Source organism: Cyprinus carpio, chromosome B6 (assembly GCF_018340385.1).
Source record: "Cyprinus carpio isolate SPL01 chromosome B6, ASM1834038v1, whole genome shotgun sequence".
Classification (NCBI taxonomy): domain Eukaryota; kingdom Metazoa; phylum Chordata; class Actinopteri; order Cypriniformes; family Cyprinidae; genus Cyprinus; species Cyprinus carpio.
In genome coordinates, this window is record NC_056602.1 from 16,949,018 (window position 1) to 16,969,187 (window position 20,170).

At 34.8% G+C, this 20,170-nt stretch overlaps 1 protein-coding gene across 3 annotated transcripts in view; it reads left to right on the top strand.

Annotated features, from left to right (window-relative positions):
* The window catches only part of LOC109106322 (protein WWC3-like), a 55,989-nt gene extending 37,264 nt beyond the window's left edge, over positions 1–18,725 (top strand). Inside the window, exons 6-23 of one of the 3 annotated variants that reach the window (XM_042725939.1) lie at positions 3,864–3,993; positions 4,952–5,083; positions 5,212–5,285; positions 7,407–7,655; positions 8,428–8,517; positions 9,493–10,043; positions 10,266–10,386; positions 11,291–11,371; positions 11,492–11,578; positions 11,714–11,909; positions 12,124–12,288; positions 14,307–14,407; positions 14,518–14,665; positions 15,348–15,512; positions 15,810–15,902; positions 15,978–16,211; positions 17,447–17,574; positions 17,667–18,725. In XM_042725939.1, the coding sequence (XP_042581873.1) occupies positions 3,864–3,993; positions 4,952–5,083; positions 5,212–5,285; positions 7,407–7,655; positions 8,428–8,517; positions 9,493–10,043; positions 10,266–10,386; positions 11,291–11,371; positions 11,492–11,578; positions 11,714–11,909; positions 12,124–12,288; positions 14,307–14,407; positions 14,518–14,665; positions 15,348–15,512; positions 15,810–15,902; positions 15,978–16,211; positions 17,447–17,574; positions 17,667–17,733 (2,812 nt within the window). In that variant the 3' untranslated portion in view covers positions 17,734–18,725. Of the gene's footprint in view, positions 1–3,863; positions 3,994–4,951; positions 5,084–5,211; positions 5,286–7,406; positions 7,656–8,427; positions 8,518–9,492; positions 10,044–10,265; positions 10,387–11,290; positions 11,372–11,491; positions 11,579–11,713; positions 11,910–12,123; positions 12,289–14,306; positions 14,408–14,517; positions 14,666–15,347; positions 15,513–15,809; positions 15,903–15,974; positions 16,212–17,446; positions 17,575–17,666 lie in introns of all 3 variants that reach the window. The other 2 variants (XM_042725940.1, XM_042725937.1) reach the window with 2 other exon arrangements.
* The last annotated feature ends 1,445 nt before the right edge of the window (positions 18,726–20,170 follow it).

The window sequence follows — 20,170 nt, forward strand, 5'->3', positions numbered from 1 at the left end:
GGTTCAGAGGTTAATTTTCTTTTGTCTACAATGGCAAAAATACTAACATTTTGCAAATCATACATGAAAATATTACTAAATACATTACAGTAGTTGGTTATGTTTTGAATGGTGAGATACATTGATAAATTGATAACACATTTTGGGCTCAGTAGGAGCTGTTCTTTAATAGTATAAAGTCATTATGGATATTTGTGTGGATAATGAAAAGGCTACAAAACAAAGTTTAAATGGAGTCATATGTTTAACATTTCAGCAAAATGAATTACTGAAGTTAATTTGGGTTGGCATTTTAAAACAAAACCTACCCAAAGTGTGAAAATTATCAATAGCTGTTTTGCTAGCACTCCGGTAATATTTTGCCAGAGTTCTTCATTTAGACAAAGCAGCCCTTATAGTTAGTATAGCTATCTAGTGCATTTAGGGCTAATTTCAGCCCTAATTTCAATATTATTCAGTTCAGTGGAGCAGCAAACCAAACAGTTACCAGATACCTAACTCAAAAAAATCCAAATGAATTACCTGCTCTGCAAATGTCTGACTAAATGTCCTGTTCTCATACTGTTTTCAATGCTGAAATAGACTAAAATGGTATAGGACAGTATTTAGGGTGCTGTGTTCTAAATAGACAGTGGAGCTGTTTGTTGGCTGTTCTGTAATGTTTGTGTAACATTTTTCATCAATTTAGAGTTTTTTTAGAGGGATCCGAGAATGTGTTTGGGGAATTTTACCCTAAACCCACAGAAAAAACTTTGTGTGTGTCTGGAAAAGGAGACTCCACCTCAGGAAGAGGATGCACCAGTTGACCGTGGGTTGCCAAGGCAGGAAAAGCTCAATAAGCAAAGAAAGAGTGAGAGTCCAGAGGAGAGAGAGAGAGAGAGGAGGGGTGGGAAGTGATGAGGAGGGGGCATAAAGTGCTTGAAAGCATTTTGAAAAACACAGAGATATCTGGCAGCAAATTCCTCTCTCCTTCCTGCATCCCAGTGAGGGCCCTTATCTCTTAGATAGAACACAACTCTTCTTGCTCCCAGAATAACAAGATTAACTCTTTACTCTGCGTTATAAGAAGACAAAAGCTCCCTCTTTACATGACTCATCAGAGCCTGGGGGCCTCTGTTATTCCTTTTTGAAATTTTACTTTTTATTTGCAGTCAATGGAATGTTCAGTGGAGTCTTGGCATGATGTGTTGCTGCAGCAGCATCAAAACTTAGCTTTTTGAGACACCTTCCAAAGATGATGTTTTTATTGAATCAAGTGATCAAACTTTCAAATTCAGTCAGAACAATTTTTTGGAAGGAATTAAATGATTTGATTCAGCAAGTATGCTTAAAATTGAAAATGACTGTAAGTACATTTATAATGTTAAAAGATTTGTTTCAAACAAATGCTGTTCTTTTTAACTTTTTATTCCTCAAAGAATCCTGAAAAAAAACGTATCAAGGTTTCTACAAAAACATTAAGCAGCACAACTGTTTTCAACATTGATGATAAGAAACCAAAACATCATATTAAAATGGTTTCTGAAGGATCATGTGACACTGAAAATTCAGCTTTGCCACAACAGAAATATATAAAAATTGGAAAAAGATTATTTTATAAAAAGATATATAAAAATGGAGAATAGTTATTTTAAATTGTAGTAATATTCCGCAATATTACTGTTTCACAGTATTTTGTATCAAATAAATGCAGACTAGGTAAGCTTCAGAGACTTCTTTCAAAAACATAAAAAAATCATACTCCCTCCAAACAATAGATATATATATATATATATATATATATATATATATATATATATATATATATATATATATATATATATATATATATATTAGGGGTATAATGGTACATGTATTCGTATTGAATGACGGTTCAGTAAGCATTACAATCCGAATGATTCATTGGGATAATTGATCCTATTACATCTGGAAAATAAAAGAGCTCAAAGTGTGAAATATAATGTTCTGAGTGCCACTGCGCTCAACAAGACAGCCCAAACTGTGTAACAGGCAACTGTCTGCACCACGACAAACCCCAAAATTCTTCAAAATATCTTATTTTGTGTTCACCAAAAGAATGAAATTCATACAGGTTTGGAAAAATGTGAGGGTAGGTAAATTATTTTTTGGGTGAACTATCCCTTTAACCCCTTATAGTTCCTAATAAGTACCACTACACTGGTTAAACTTAATTGGTGAGGCTGAATAATCAAAGCTAAACTGTTTAATTAATAAAAATTAGCATGGTGCCTTTATTTTGCACAGAGGTGGTCTTAAACAGTACTAACCACTCTGGACAGATTTTAGGTAACTTATTGTATCAGTTTATGCTAAAACATAACATGAGTGTAGATGAGAGAATAGCCCTTTATTTAATACCCAGTTTATTAAAAAAAAAAAAAAAAAAAAAAAGTATTCACATATCTATAGGAAAATATAAAAAAACTTGTAATAATTTGAATAGTCTTAATAAATTCACATCATTCCTCTCCTTTCATCCTGTCTTTTTCTCTTTCTAAATATTGAGAACTAGCAGCCGGCATGTCTGTTCTGTGTCACCAGCCAGTCTTGGGCTGGGCAGATGTCCGTAGTAGCCTGGCAGACTCGAATCCTGGTCAGGCAGGGCTGTGAAAGGTTAGAGGTTTGAAGGGGGGAAACAAAGCCCTGCTTGTGTGGAGAGGAGGAGAGGAAGAGGCAGGGCAGGCGAGCGGACAGTACCTGCTGTTGGAGGAGGGTGGCCTGCAGGAAGTGGCCTATGGCAGGAGCACCGGCTCTACGCCAGAGACACACTGATGTAAAAGACATGCTTTACGCATTCTCTCCCCAACTCCTGTGAACATGGCCATCAATTTCAGCAACTTCAGTATCATATTATTATAATTTTGTGTCCATTATCATCTGTATGAAAGCCGAACATTCAATAGTATACTGAGAAACAAAACATTTCATATTGCTTTCCTGTGCAAAGTGATGTACAATGACGCATTGAAAGGCATTTTTACAACTTTTTCAGCTAGTTTAGCTGGTTGTTTCTGTTTCTAGAATGGCATCCTGACTCTATGTCCAGTATTTCAAGCATTACACTCTGGAGGATATATATCCCACAGTGCTTTGGTGCTTTAGAAGGCAGACATTCCCAGACGGGAGGGTTTTAGTGCGGTGCTCTCCAGTTTCACTTGCCTAATTATTATGCCTTTGAGACTAGAAGCTGGTTTAAGTTAAAACAATATTATTCCAACATGGCTAAATGGTTAACCAGTCTGTTAGACAGGTCAGCGAAGCAAGTTTTAATAAATCTAATCTCACGTCTACCGCTGCCATCTTTCACAGTTTCTCTTTAAGAGTAATAGTTCTCTCGTTTTAACATTCGCACACAATACTGTATGACTTAGATGGTGGTATATTAACTTTGTGTCAAGCAGTGATATTGGCTTGGCTCTGGTAAAGTAACACCCTGTTTGACGTGAATAAACTCTGATGTAATTGCTAGTTTAACTCTTTATAATTAGTTGAGCAGCATGAGGAGATAAGGTAAGATTCTGTAAACCATATTTAGATGTTTATAAACATACATATCCAGGTGCAGTCAGTGCACGTTTATGAAGAATGGAACACAGTCAATCTACATTTAGATTCATCTGTGCTGCAACAAATAGTGTTTAACAGGGAGTCACTTGAAATTATGGCATATGTCTAGTGCTTGATTTGATCTACTAGACCTCCAATGTGTTATTGTGTGTCAGAAAGAAACCTGTTTATTTGTATTTTCTATTCTGTTCTTCTCTGCAATAACAATGGGTCACTGGTCAGCAGATTAACAACACGGCTGATTGTTTTATTCTCTTGTGTGTTGTCTTGAGCAGAATTGACCGGAAGATGTCCAGCAGTCAGACCAATTACAAATTAGATGAAGCACAGGCCATCTTCAGCGAGCTCCGCAGCATTAAAAAGGCCATCAGCACCGGCGAGAAGGAGAGGCAGGACCTCATCCAGGTCAGACAGACCCAAATCCATCATCTTCATAGATTTTTCCTTGAAATGGAAAACTGTATTTTTATATTTTTTGTATTTTTAAACTTTTATACTTTTTAAAGTTTTTTTTTTTTTATGTCAGTGTAACCGAAGTTAACACAAAATGCAGTGTTATAAATTTACCTAAATAAAAAATATATTTTTTTATAAATAAAATATATATAATTATATTAAATATAAAAAACTTCATTAGATTAACATTGTTAATAGTTGATGAACTAAAACATTTTTTATTATTCAGTTCAGCTCTTATCTGATGTGTAATAGATAAAAGTTCTGCTATCCATTTTTTTATTCCTAATTGAAAATAATGATTCACTCAGAATTATGTTACAAAAGTAAAATGTGTGGCAGATGGGCATTCATGTTAGTGTTATGTTAGTATTACTGCGATTCTATTGTGGTTTTTATTGATATTTTACTGATATTTTACTAAATATATGTTTAGTTTTATTTTGTTTTTGTCTCATTTGTTTTTTTTATGTCTATATATATATATATATATATATATATATATATATATATATATATATATATATATATATATATATATATATATATATATATATATATAATTTTTAATTTCAGTTTTAGTTTATTTTAGTATATCAAGTTAAACTAAATTAAAATATCTGAACTATCTGAAGTTTTTTATATTATATTATTTCAGTAGCAATTTAGTGTATTTCAAGTAGCAAATGTCTGTTTTATGTTAGGTTTTAGTTGTACTGAATGCATCAATACTCACTGACAATACTCTGAATAGACACTGATATGTCCCCTATGTATTAGTCATTTCAACACCTTCAGCTCCCTTTCAAATATCGTTTATTTTAAGAGGTGCTGCCATCTTGTGGTAACAAGTGATCAACTTCTGTTATGAATATCTCTTTAATTAGATATTCTTTTTTGTGTACAGAGCCTGGCCAAGCTGACGCTGAACTTCTGTGACTCCATTAATGAGGTGGCCAACAGTGCAAATACCCTCGGTGACTCCTGTAGTGTACAACAATACACAGACACTGGCTGCCAGACTGATCTGATGGGAGAGGTTTATCAGGATTTGTTTTTTGTCGTTGTTGCTTTGCAACTGAAATTTCTGTTATTTTTTTACATTATGATATGAGATTTACAATCATCTATGCTCAATTATATTTAATACTATTTTCTCTCTTATAGTTTGGCACCCAGGAGTCATCAATACTTGCTGACAGAGTCAAACTCAGTTGGCAGTATGAAGAGGCTAAGAAAAAGTAAGTGGATTTGCAAATATGCACTGTATAACTATTATGAACAACAGACTTTAATCATACTGCATAACAGTCTGGTTCTGAAGATAAAATCACATTTATTTTCTGTACAGAGAAATTGATTTTTTTGAATAACCTATAAACCCTTTAAGAAATAGCTGCTATGAGCTCTCAGAGTGTTGAAAGTTAGTATATATGTATGTATATAAAGTATGCACAGAATACAAAAGTCACTGTGATTTCAGCATCTTAAAAAATTAGTGTTTTTGATTTGATTGTATAATTTGCAATGCATCATAGAATGTGTAATGTATTTGTGTTATAATGTCAAGTACAATGTCTTGAATTTTTTCTCTTCAATTTTCAAATTGCTTCAAATTTAATTTGTAATGTTGTGATTCATATTGGAGTTGGTTGGTCTGGTTCAAGGCTTAGAACTTTTTGAAGAATGTTTTCAAATCTCTATGGGAAAAAAAATGAATGGAAAAGTTTCTCTGGATCTAGGGCTGCTGAAAAAGTAAGTGGTCACTGTAGCATTTCTCTGCAGTTGCTAACTTATTCTGAAAGGTTGTTTTTGCTATATGGCATTGTTAGGTGGTTACTAGGGTGTTCTGGATGGTTGTTAGGTGGTCAGATACTGGTTCAAGATTAAATGCCCACCTCTGTATGATATCCTGGTGACTAGATATACATAGAACCCTATGTTATTGTAAGAATTTCCTCCCATTTTTCATTTACTTTGCAAAAAATAATTTATATAGTATCACACCTCCCAAGATCACCTGATTTCAATCATGTGATTTCAAGGAGCCGAAGTAGTAGACTATGGAACTTCTATTGAGCCTGGCTATGATTCCTGAAAGTATAGTCATGTGCCTCTTGCCATGTAATAATGTTGCTTCTACTTCAGAGTAGATTTTAGTGGTTTGTATTAAAGTAGAGTGATGGATTGATGTGGCATACATTGCATTTGAAGTCTTCTATATATTTGAGGAGGAAATAATGCTATAGCTTTTGGCCTCTGTGTTGCAACAGTGGCTCCATGCAAACCTTTTTACAAGATGCATGTTACCATGGAAACAGAGCTGGCCAGGTATGACATCAGAGAGAGAGAAAGTGAGAAGGGAAAGGGGGGAAAAAGTGAGTTGGGAGAGGAGAAAGCTGTGGAAACTTGCATGCTCTCTGACTGAGTCACAATATCTGAACCCAAAAAGTGGAGAAACACAATTTCTCATGTCAGACATAAAGCTGCAGTCTCTGGCTTTTCTTTAATGTTTTTGCCAGCTCTTTTACACCCTCACACACATACACATACACATACCCACCATATTACATTCTCTTCATGCCACTATTCCTGTATACCATTATTATTTAAAAAAAAAATATTTTCAGTTTTAAAATAAAATTTGTTGAAAGATCCAATAAAAACAGTAATATTGTGATTTATTACAGTTTAAAATGGTGTTTTATATTTTAATATATTTTGAAATGTTTTCAGTCTCACATGATCCTTCAGGAATCGTTCTAATATGCCATTTTGCTGCTCAAGAAACATTAATTAACTAATTCATTAATTCTTATTTTTATATAAACCAGTTGTGGTCCTTAATATTGTGGGAACCGTGAAACTTTTTTTTTTTTTTTCAGAATTCTGAATGCTTTTTCAAAAGAGCAGCATTTATTGAAGAAAAAAAAAAAAAAGATTTTTTATAACAGTGTAAAAGTCTTTTGTCACTTTAGTATAGGGACCATTTCTCACTCTTAACTAGTTGCTTAATAGCATGCCTATTATTAACATATTGGCTGTTTATTACTTATAAAATTCTACATGCCTAATTCTACACAATACTTCAACTTACCAACTACTTTACTAACTATTAATAAGCAGCAAATCAGTGGTTTATTGAGGCAAAAGACATTTGTTAATGGTTTGTTAATAGTGAGAATTGGACCTTAAAATAAAGTGTGACCGAATTGATTTAATACTAATCATAGAAGTGCATGTTCGAACACATACATCTCATCTTTTCCTTATTTCATCATGTCTTTGATTTGATTTGCTCTCGCATGTATCTGCTTACAGATGTTAAAATCGATCCCTTGTTGTCTCTCTCTCTCTCTCAGGATGTCCGGTATTCAGCATCAGTTGGCCCAGTTGGACAATGAGAGCTGGTCTGAACGTGCAGAGGCCGATCGGGATTGGGACTGTCTGCAGCTGCTGCGTGAGAAGGAGGCTCTGCTCCAGGAGATCACTCTACTTAGCCAGCAGCAGCACTCTCCAGACACGCTGCTCCAGCTGCAGGAGGAGAAACACAGGCTGGAGGAGGAGGTCCAGAAAGCCCAGAGTGTCCAGAGTCAGGGAGCCAATCAGAGGTCTGCTTTATTTCTTCATACAGTCATGTCTGTGGAATAGAGTAGATTTATTAGATAGATTTTGTGGATGTTTAGCATGTGTAGTTTCTCACTTTGTGAATTCTGAGGGGCTAGTTGGCAGGTCCTGTAGATCAAGTTAGACCAAAGAAACGTTGCACTAGCACGGCTTTAAAGAAAAGCACGTCCCAAAAACATAATATACCTCCACTCAAAACATGGTGGTAGAATTATGTATTTGTTATCAGGAAATCTTGCAAACAAAATAGTTCAGTTAAAGTTTTGTAAATGCCCGCAGAGGTAAATAAGGGTGCCCTCACTGAGCGATGCAGATCTGCTTGTTCCAGCTCTGATCTGCTCATTCTTATATTTGAGACCTCAGCTCAGACATATATGGGTCGTTTTGTTATATTACGTCAGTATACATATCAGCTTCCATATCCCACCTGCATGTTTTTTTTTGTTTTTGTTATGTTACGGATATTGATAAATTTTCCTTGTGATATTAGTAGCCATAAAATGGTAGAATGATATTTTCTTATGATGGAGAAAATAAATTCCATAAATCCTATACTACGATAGTCTTCTTCCACAGACTGCGCTTAAATCATTTCCAGTTTTTCACAATGAACAGTTGAACAATTAACAAATAGTTTTGCATTGGTGATCTAATCTATGATTCTGTGACATCTAGCAGACATCAAATTGTAAGTTAAAACTGTCTGTATGAATGAAATGGGGCAAATCTGTATCATAATGTGTGCATGTTGTATAGGATATTACAGCAGGAGAAGAGGAATGTACTTATGAAGCAACTTGAGGAAGCCACCCGTATCACCACCTATCTACACTCTCAGCTGAAGAGGTACATCACACACACCACCTGAACACCATCATACAAACTAGAAATCAAGGTTGGGGCTGCCAGTTTGACACACATAATTTAGTATAATAAACTGTTAACAAAATTATATAATACAATAATATCATTTATAACAATAAATAATAATAACAAATATAATTTAAAATATAGTTAATTGTGATAAATGAATGTCACATTGACTGTGTGTGTGTGTACATGTGAATAATTAAATTATATATATATATATATATATATATATATATATATATATATATATATATATACACACACACATTATTTTATTAATACATTGTTTAATATATATTAAATTGTTATTCATTCATATTAACTGTTAAATGTACTTATATTTAATTAAGTAATTTAAGAAAGAATGGATTGCTTCTGACTGTAAGCCACCAATATAAAATAAACATTCTGACTTTTGAAGCCTCTTTTCTGAAGCCTGTTTTTATCTGCTGCAATAATGTCATGAATTATTATCAGTTGGTGTTTTTCTTGGCTAATATTGATCAGTATACAGAGTGATTGCTGGTGACTGATTTAATCAACCAGGATAAACAGTTATGTGATTAGATGTTTTTAAATCAGTTGAGAGCGCTGTGGATTAAGGCTGTCAAACAATTAATCGCATACAAAATAAAAGTTTGTGTTTACATAATATATGTGTGTGTATGCTGTGTATATTTATTATGTATTTATAAATACAATGCATACATGTATATGTTTTAAAAATGTATTTGTGTGTGTGTGTTTATATATATTTTAGATTATGTAAATATAAATATTATATATAAATATACCATGTACGTAATAAATATACACAGCACACACACACATATATTATGTAAACATAAACTTTTATTTTGGATACGATTAATCCTGATTAATCATTGACAGCCCTATGTAGGATGTCTAGCCACATCAACCCAAAATGACCGTTTCTCTCTCTGTGTCCAGCCTGTCAGCCAGTAATCTGACGGTGTCATCCAGCAGTAGCCGTGGCTCTTTAGCCTCCAGTCGTGGCTCTTTGGCATCCAGCCGTGGTTCTCTCAGCTCCGTCAGCTTCACCGACATCTATGGCCTGCCCCAGTATGAGCGTACAGAAGGCAGCTCTGATGTTCTGGACCCCTCTTTCCGCTACCTTCTCCCCTTGGAGACCCACACCAGGGACGGTTCAGCCTTCGGGCCAAAACGGTCCCATGACACTCCACAGTCTCTCACATCTCTCTCCTCTCGGTCCTCGCTTTCCTCGCTCTCACCGCCCAGCTCCCCCATGGACACCCCCTACCACTCGGCCCCACAGGACTGCCCTCTGGCCCAGATGACAGAGGAGTACATGGAGGTGGCCAGCAGGGGTCTGCTGGCTGAAGGACTACGGAATCAGACTCAATCCCAGCAGCACACTACTCTTCCAGGGGAAGGGGAAGTGGGAATCACAGCCCCTGCACACCTCTTGGAGGGGAAGAGCCATAGAGATGGAGTTCTTCAAGGAACACACAGCTCAACAGGTGATGAATAGCAACATGGAAATTGTAACTGACAGATCAGTCGATTTAAAATATGTAATTGCAGTTAATCTCAGATTTTTCATAATTGGCCTGTTAAGCCATTTAGTTCATTTTTAAGGACAGAAAAAAAAAACAGCTTTAAACATTTTATCACACTGTTCTGATGTTAAAAATGGTTTGCATGTCCTTTTTTTTTGTGTGCGTATTTATGTCTCTGTGTAGGAGTGACCCTGCGCTGTAAAAGTGCAAGTAGGACCAGCAGAAGAGCCAGACGAGTGTCTGCAGGAGTAAATGAAGATGTTTTAGCAACAGACAGTGGGGTGTTTGAAGCCTGGAGCAGAAGGTGAGAGAAGATTCGGCAATAAAGATATAGACTTTAAAAGGGATAATTCACCAAAAATAAAATGACTCTGTCTTCCATTCACTCACCTTTTATGTTGTTCCAAACCTATAAGGAAAAAATATATTATATTATTTTTTTTTTTTTAAAACTATAAAATTAGTCTTTGTACAATAATACTCATTATATCATCATAATCCCCCGATTTTTGGCAATAACGTAAAAATAACATTAATTTACAAATAATATTTTAATAATCATGCCATTGGCCTGTACCTTCTCTGGAATGTGTCAGATATCTTACATCCTGTACACAATTGTAAAATATAGAAAAAATATGGACTACTGTTCAAAAGATTGAGGTCAGCAAGATTTTTTTAAAGAATTAATACTTTTATTCAGCAACGATGCATTGCTTACAAGGGAAAGTAAAGTGTTTTACACTGTTGCTAAATATTTCTATTTGAAATAAATGATTTTGAACTTTGTTCATCGAAATCCTGAAACAATGTATCAAGTATCCACAAAAATACTAAGCACCACAACTGTTTTTAACAATGAAAATAATAAGAAATGTTTCTTGACCACCAAATCAGCATAACAGAATGATTTCTGAAGGATCATGTGACACTGAAGACTGCTGAAAATGCAGCTTTGCATCACAAAAAAAATTACATTTTAAAATATATTTAAATAGAAAATATTTATTTGAAGTTGTAATATTTCACAGTATTACTGTTTCACTGCATTTTTGATCAAATAAATGCAGCCTTGCTGAGCATAAGAGACTTCTTTCAAAAAGAGAAAAAAATTTTACAAGCCCCAAACATTTGAATGGTAGTATATATACTTTAATAGTTGTTTTTGTGTTATAATTATTCATAAATGTCTGAATGTCTTTTTCCAGTAGGACAGAGGAATCAGAAGAAGTCAGTTTTACTCAAGATGTCCAAGTCCCAGATCCAGTTCAGATTCAGATTGGTCTTCTGTAAGCACCACACGCTCTCATACTCTGACCTGCGTCTCATTTCTCATCATAACAAACAGTACCAAGTCACTATGAACCATCAGTCTGCTTATTAATTCCCTCTGGGCTATTCTTTTACAGATATGATTCGAATGGCATGTTTTTGCTGCTGCATGTCCTTCAGATGAGAAATTTAAGCAAGGCCGCCATTAGAGATGGATGCAAAGTGTAAGTAGTCCCATCAGCTTTCCATTAAAACATTCATCCTCTTCTACTACTGTGATATCCTCTGCAGGAACAAATTATGGACATGTACACAATCAAGTTCACGAGTAGCGCTTTGTCCTTGTTTATCTCTCTCAGATTTGTGAAGGTTCATGTTCTCCCGGTGGACTCCAGTCGGCCCTGCACATATTACTGCTGTAAGGTCCAGGAGCCTCAACCTCTTCTCAGCTTTAATGAGGGCTTCCGAATCCCTCTGAGCGCTGGAGGCCCCGGGGCCCATGCGTTACAGTTAAACCTCTGCGCTGTAGGACCCCTCACCCAGGAGGAGCTACTGGTTAGACTAAAATTCACTCAGTTCTTTATTAACCTGTTTAGCAATGAAACATTTTGTATGCAAATACAAATTAGGGCTAGTTTGGACCGCACTGCATGCAAAAAGAGCATTTAAAGTTGTTAAAACGTGTTTTATGACTTAGCTTTAGTGTTTTTGTGGTTCATGCTTGTTTGCTGTCAGATGGTAAACTGACCCGTATCTGTTTGTGGCACAGGGCTCTGCGCAGGTCTCGCTGACAGACTGTGCAGGCAGCACTGAAATGATCTTCCAGTGGCTTAAAGTGCATATCCACAACACAGAGAACCACAGGCCTGAGCACAGCCTCCTCAGTCAACCCAGCCGCATCATGGATGAAGAGGAGAACGAAGGCAAGCTTGAGGTGAGATCACTGGAGACTTTCCTTCCTCTGGCTAAAGCGTTATTAGAGATTACTGAAGATCCACTAAAGATCTCTCTCTTTAATGAACAGTAATTACATTCATTTCCCTTGCTGAACCTCAACTGCCATTGTGCTTTAAAGGAATAGTTACTCATCCTCATGTTGTTTGTGACATGCAGAGAATTTGTTCATGACCATGATTTGCTGCTCTAAACAAACGGGTCGCTCATAACATGCATTTGAATATGTAATATGCACCAACAATAGATTGTCAAAAATGCCCAAATTCTAATAATGAAGATATCTGAAGACTGGTATGACAATGAATGTTAAAAATAAAAATATGACAAAATAAAAATATGACATGAAAACCTGTCTATGAAAACATGAACACATGATTAGAACACTGTTAGTTTGTGATTATGATGCAGCAATGTTATTAAAAAAGAAGCTAAAAATCTAAAAAGGAATAGCTGCCTGAGGTGAAGTTGAGTGACTTTATGGCAATAAACTGAAGCCCGTTCTATGACATATTCTTGATATTAATCAGAAAACTTAGATACATAACATAGACGTAACATTACAGCTTGTATCTGCACAAAAGGATGCAAATGCCAGTTACGCACTATTAGGGTTGCCAAAAGGTGCCAAATTTTGTAAACATTCCAGAAATTTTGGAAACTTTCCAGGATTTTTGGGAATCTTCCAGGGATTTTTGGAAAGTCCCTATGCACACCGTGTTGCGCTTTAATAACAGCGCACTGAAACATGGGCAAGGAAAGCAGACAGAATTTACTATAGATTTCACATTCTATAAAGTTCTCATTATAATGCTATGTTTTTGGCAGATTTGTGCTGTATTTTCATCTGCACATTTTTGAAGCCATACAAAGTCAAAACAAAAATTCAATTAAAGTATGCCTACTGCTGAACAAATATGACGAAAAAAGCACTGCTGCATTATTATAACATCAGTATTTTTAAAAAAGAAACATCTAAAAGCAATATGACAGTCTCAAATAACTGCATTGCATTTGAGCATGAAACACTGGTAATATGCAGCGCGTTCAGCATGTTAATAAATGTTAATATCCCAACGCATCCTATATTAGATTAATCAGATATGTATGTAGCTAACCCAGACATCACTACATGACTTTGAAGCCATGCTTCTCTCTCTTCTCACGTCTATACTGTGGCCAGATAAACAATCAGAGCTCAGGGTTCTGCCTAAAGTGCTGCTATAACCAATCAGATTTTTTTTTTTTCCAAAATCATTGTTTTCATGATCGTTTGTTGCTGTCACAGCCGAGTACTCGATCACTGTTGCACATCCCTAGCACCAACTATATTCTCAAATTTGTGATGAGGATAATTTATAAATGTGATATCTAAAAACAAAACATGAATGAAAAAATTATAATAATGTGCACAGATCAATCATTTATAATAAACACTGCTTAATTCCTTTAAAAAAACTAGAATTGTCAAGTTTGATTTCATTGACTTTAAACTTTCCTAGGATATTTCTGACAAGAAAGGCTCTATAATTTATCATTTTAAAGCAAAGAAATTGAGACAACCATGAATATAAATTTAGCAATTTACTGTTTTTATTTTATTTTATTTTATTTTATCTAATAATATTCTTTTTAATATTATAGTTCAGTAGTGTTATTGCAATAGCATTATTTAGTCTTCATTCATTAAATTTGTATAATTTTATTTTTAATAAATATATTACTGTTGATAAAAATGATGATGATGATGATGATGATGATTTTTATATTGAATGGGGAAAATTCTATTTAGCTGATGACATATATAAATATAATAAAATATTTTATTCCAATGTTTATAAAGATTTCCACAACAATGCTTTTATAGTTCCACAGTTTCATATACTTTACAGGAGAAATCAATCTACAAAATTAATGGTTTTTATTTGCTTTGAAATATTTAGTTAAAATAACACACACACACAAAATTAAACATAACATCTACCTATTTTCGTGTAGGTGTCTGTGGTGACTCGTTTGGAGGAGATGAAGAAAGAGTTACAGAGGAGTGAAGAGGAGCTGGAAAGGAAGAAAGAGCAAGGAGAAGCCGTTTTTGAGAGGTCCACACACTCACTGCCTTTCTATAAACCAATAAACCTTTCAGCTTATGCCTGTAAGTGCACTCATTTCAGATGATGTGTGTGTGTTCTAACTGCTGTGTGTGATTTAGGAGTTGGCAGGCTGAGTCAGTGGACAGCGGCTGCAGTAACAGTACAGCGTTTGTCGTTCCCTGTCCTGAGAGTCTTTGTGGTGAAGGCATCTGCATGACCTCTGGGAGACGCTGTCTCCAGCCTGCAGAGAGAAATCCAATAGTAAAGGTACTGTGAAGTCACAGCGACTGTATGAATTCTCCTTCTATGGAATTGAAAAGAAGTTCTTTAACAAAAATACAAGCTACACATTTCTGCTCCTAAACGCTCTGGTTTGTTTGTCTGTTAAGGTTCTTTTATAATTAATTACTAAAAATGTTTTGCTTACACACTCAGGATGTTTAAACATTACTTTCTGTTGTAATTAACATCATCAAAAAAACTTTTTTTTTTTTTTTTTTTTTTTTGAGATTTTCACTGCTGGTCAAAAGTTTTGGGTCAGTAAGTTTTTTGTATTGTAAGTCTTTAATGCTCAATTTGTTTGATTAAAAATAAATAGTTGTATTCTATGTTAATATATTTTAAAATGCGATCTATTCCTGTTATGGCAAAGCTGAATTTTTCAGCCTTCAGTGTCATGTCATTCTCCCAAAATCATTCTTTCATTCTATTTAGTGATTTGATGCTCAAGAATTTCTGATTATTTTCATCAATGCTGACAAGTGTTGACAACATTTTTTGGAAAATCCAAAACAGCATTTATTTGAAGTATAATTTTTTTGTTGTCTTTACTGTTACTTTTGATCAATTGAATGTATCACTGTTGAATTAAAAAAAAAAAACTTGCTTTGCAGAAGAGCACTGAACTCTAAAATAGATCATTAAACACATTTAATTTGTGTGTTTTTAGGTGGACAAGGCAACCAACACAGAAGGTGTGTTTCCAGAGCCAATGAGAATGCGGCCGAAAGAAAGGACAGGACGCTGGGGTCACAGCTCACCGTTCATGCGCAGCAGCACAATAGTCAGATCTCAGACCTTTTCACCTGGAGCGCGCAGTCAGTATGTCTGTAGGGTAAGCAGAAAAGACCAAAGTCTGTTATATCACAGTAATAATGTTTCATGATCACAACAGTCACGGTAATGAAATTAAGCCACAAAAATGTTCTGCATATTGCATTACTACATTGTTGTGTAATAATATGTAAAACGTTTTGTGGCTTAATTCAATATATTTATTAATCTAGTAAATTAAAATTAAAAATGAGTAGGCTCAAAGCAGATTATATGATCAGAACAAAATAAATGATAATGATGGATGATTTTGCATCAATAAAAAACACCTTCACATGATGTTTTCCTTTCTTTACAGTTGTACAGAAGTGACAGTGATAGCTCTACTCTACCAAAGAAATCCCCCTTCATCAGAAACACTCTAGAGCGACGAACCCTGCGATATAAACAGGTTGGAATATTTTATTATTATTTATCTTTTGCTGTGGAAATGTACTTATGTGTCCATGTCATGTGACCGCAGCAGTCCCACCGCTCGTCTCTGGCTGAGCAGCCCACACGGACCTCTCTGGACCTGGAGCTGGACCTCCAGGCCTGCCGTACACGACAGAGGCAGCTGAGCGAGGAGCTGGCCGCACTGCGGGAGCTCAAACTGCGGCTGGAGGAGCCCATGCAGGGGCCCCGTGGCCCTGCGGACCTTCCTCATTGGGCTCTGCGGGATGAGCATTTCCGAAACCTGCTACGTGAAGCCCAGAGACAGGTACTGCCCATTTACATTTCTTTAAAGGGATAGTTCACCAAAAAATGAAAAATGTATTATCATTTACTCACCCTCATGTCGTTCCAAACCTGTGTGATTTTCTTTCTTATGTTGAACACAAAAGAAGATATTTTGAACATTGCTAGTAATCAAACAGTTAATGGTCCCCATTGACTTCCATAGTATTTCTTTCCCTACTATGAAAGTCAGTGGGGACCAACAACTGTTTGATTGTTCAGAAATCTTCAAAATATCTGTGTTGAACATAAGAAAGAAACTAATACAGGTTTGGAATTACATGAAATTGTTTAAATGATGACAAAATGATCATTTTTGGGTGAACTATTACTTTAATGTATTCACTCTGACACTTTTTAAATTCACAGATTTAAGTTTTTATTAATTTGGTAACACTTTAGCTGACATCTAGGTTCATTTCTACATGCATTTGCAAATTGTATAAATTTAGCTATTACTATATTATGAATTAACATCAATTAACAAAGAACAAGTGTGTTGTTATAAATTAATATGAGTTGCTTAATTGCTTAATTACTCTAATCTACTGTAAAATGTTAACTTTCATTTAACACTACCATTCAAAAGACATTAAAATATACATTAAAAACAGTAATATTGCAAAATATTATTACGATTTAAAATAACTGTTTTCCATGTAATTTATTCCTAATGACAAATATGAATTTTTAACACACATTAGTTTTTTTTGTTGTTGTTGTACAAGATTAGAAAATTGACAAGAAATATTTCTTTACTGTCACTTTAGGTTAATTTAGTGCAGCCTTGCTAAATAAGTATTAATTTATTAAAAAAAAAAAAAAAAAAAAGTGTAGAAAAGCTTCTTGACCCCAACATTATAATAATTTAACCTTAGTTATTATATTATGAAAGAGCATGAACAATAGAATATTATAAATTAACATTTAATTACCTTATATTCACATTGTACATAATGTAGTGTGTTACCATTTATTTATATGAATTATTAATAATTGATTATAAATGATATAAAATTAAACTATTGCATGTGGGGTTTTGTAATTTGACCATTTTCTAAATTTTGCTTTGCAAATCAGGGTGGTAGAACACCAATTTAGCAGACTTCTTAGGAGAAAACATGCAAATAGTCTTAAACATGCTTTTAAAGCTATGATTGAGACACTGTGAATCATAAATTCTGTTTGAAATCAGACTTTTATGATTCTCTCTCGCAGACCAAGCAGACTAGACAGGAGCAGAGGCAGGAGGAGGCTGCTGAGAGGAGGATGCGGAAGGCCTCAAAAGAGGTTTTGCAAATGAGGGGCCAAAGCCACAAAGAGCCCCTCCCTGTGCAGACGTTCAAGTGAGTTGTCTCTTAATCGGCCACAAAGCACATAGCGATCTTGTCACCACGTTTCTGAAAAATGCTTAATGTATTAATCTTTCCTGATGCAGAGAGAAGATGGCTTTCTTTACTAGACCAAGATTCAACATCCCGCCTCTGCCAGCCGACGACGTGTGAGCGCCCCCTAGGCCACGCTATCAGTTATGAAGAAGTCTGTTTTGTTTTTTGTATTCATGCCCATGAAGTAATTAGAACAAAAACGTAGTTATTTCAGCACAAAGATTAAAAGTTATTTGATATGCAACATTCGAACAACAGAAAGCTGTACAAAACAAGCGTGTGTGTGGTTGTGCGTGATTGTGAGTGTGTGTGTGTGGTAGTACTAATGAACACGTACACTTATATTTTATATAATTATTGACATCTTGGCAACTTTTCCTGCTCGTTTAAAGGAGGAAATAATTGTTTTATAAAAGAACAAAGCATCTTTTTACTCCTGTATGATGTACTTCTGATATTTCGATGTCTACGCTTACTTAAGGCTGGAAGACGGGAACAAAGTCAGTTTAGACAAATTCACTGTACTGTAACTTATTTTATAGTACTTTTCCTTGAAGGAAATAAAAATACTCCCTGCTTTTTAATGTGTTTTATAAAGCTTAAAACAAATAGCACTTACTGTAAGTGTTTTTTGACGTACAGTAGAATGGAAATTTGGCTGATTTTGTTTCTGTTACCTGATTCTTTAAAGTTATTTACTTAAAATGTCACTTTTTTTTATATCCACTTTTGTTGCAGTTGTCATTGTCCCTTGTGCTGTTATTCTATTAAAATTATTAATATTAATTATTACTTGTACTTTTCAAGATATAGACAAATATTATTTTGTATGCTGTCTGTAAAAAACGTATGCAGTGTTACCTTTCTTATGAAGATAAAAGCATTAAAAACGTGAAAGTGCAGCTGAATTTGCGAAATGATCTTTCAGGATCAATACGATTGTTGGTTTGGTTTATTATATTATGTCAGGTTTATATGATCTTTAGGTCTTTAAAAAGTTATCCAGAAGGTGGCGTATCAAACCTGCTTCTGGGTTCAGATGTTTTGGTGGTGTTTCAGGACTACAAATCTGCACACAGTAATCCTTAAATACATAGCTATTACACTTTATGCTTTGAAATGTCATTTCTTTTACACTATGCAATATTTAACAGCAGGACTATTAATGAAGCATTACTTGGAGTGATTAAATTAACATCAGCTGAATTATTCTGGTCCACTCTTGCACTTTTCTGGGGTTTGGATGGCTTTGAATAGAAGCACAGCAGGTTTAGTTAAAATGCATCAGATCTGGAACATTAATGAGGTGGAAATCTTAACACTTAAACAGGAAGACAGTGCTGTTTGTTTAAAAATAGAGCAAAATTGCTGTTGTAATCATTAATGATCTTGAAAGCTGCACAGGGGCATAAAACCTCTCATTAAAGAAATTTCCATGGAGAGCTTTGATGGTTTTTTACTAAAACCACAAATTAGTGGTGATTAACAAATTGCATTCATGTTTCTCCCAACAGCAGACAACTGAAATGCATTTATAAATAAATCTGTAGTCTGTTGATGATATTACACATCAAAAATTACACTAGGGTAGTAATAGCTTGTTGACAGATTGTATGAAGAAGCATTAATGCGCTTTTTTGTTTCATACTTTATAAAGCTGCCATTCAAAAGTCTGGGGTCAGTAAGTAAATGCATTTATTATAGAAAATATATTAAATTAAAATGCTGTTATTGTAAAAAATCATCTCAAATTGAGTATGACAGCTATTTTTAATATTGATAAAAATGTTTCAAGCATCAAATGAGAAAAAAATCATTTTTAAAATGGACAATTGACAAAAAAAAAATAATAATATATATATACTATTTGTAATGTATTTTTGATAAAATAACGCAAACCTTGGTGAGCCTTAAGAGACTTATTTCAAAAACAATTACAAAAATTGTACCAACACACAATGATGAGTACATGATGTTATTTTCATCCTAACGTGAATTTAATATCAGTACAATCTTATCTTTTCAACCACTCAAGGCTCAGAATCTCTGTGCTTTTACTATCTAGTGTTCTTAATGGGTAAAGCAGCTGTTGGGGGAGTTCTTTGTTTTCCATCAATCAAACTCCTCACATTCCACTGTGTTATGAAATCACAGTGATTTTGGGAAGCCTGGTATGTTAACACTACTTATCAATTTCCCTTGTAAGCTTATCCATATGTTCAGTGTGTACTGCATTTAATTAGTCCCATGCTCCATCTTCCCTGTCAGTGAAGCGAGTGACATACAGTCTCACGCACCGCATGGAGATTAATGACAAGCTCAGCCGCTGGCACAGGCTGAAATACACCGCAACGCTCGGCCTATCTTTCTCTATTTCTGCCAGTAAAGCTGTTTTATACAGAAATCCCCAGCAGAGACTCTAAAAGTCATGACCCCAATTCAGTCTGCTGCAACACCCAGTGTTGCAAAATCCCCCAGTGGCTTTGTTTCCTGAAATAGTTGATAAATGCAATTAAGTAATGCATATGAATTTGCTGTTGTAATTTAATGAAGT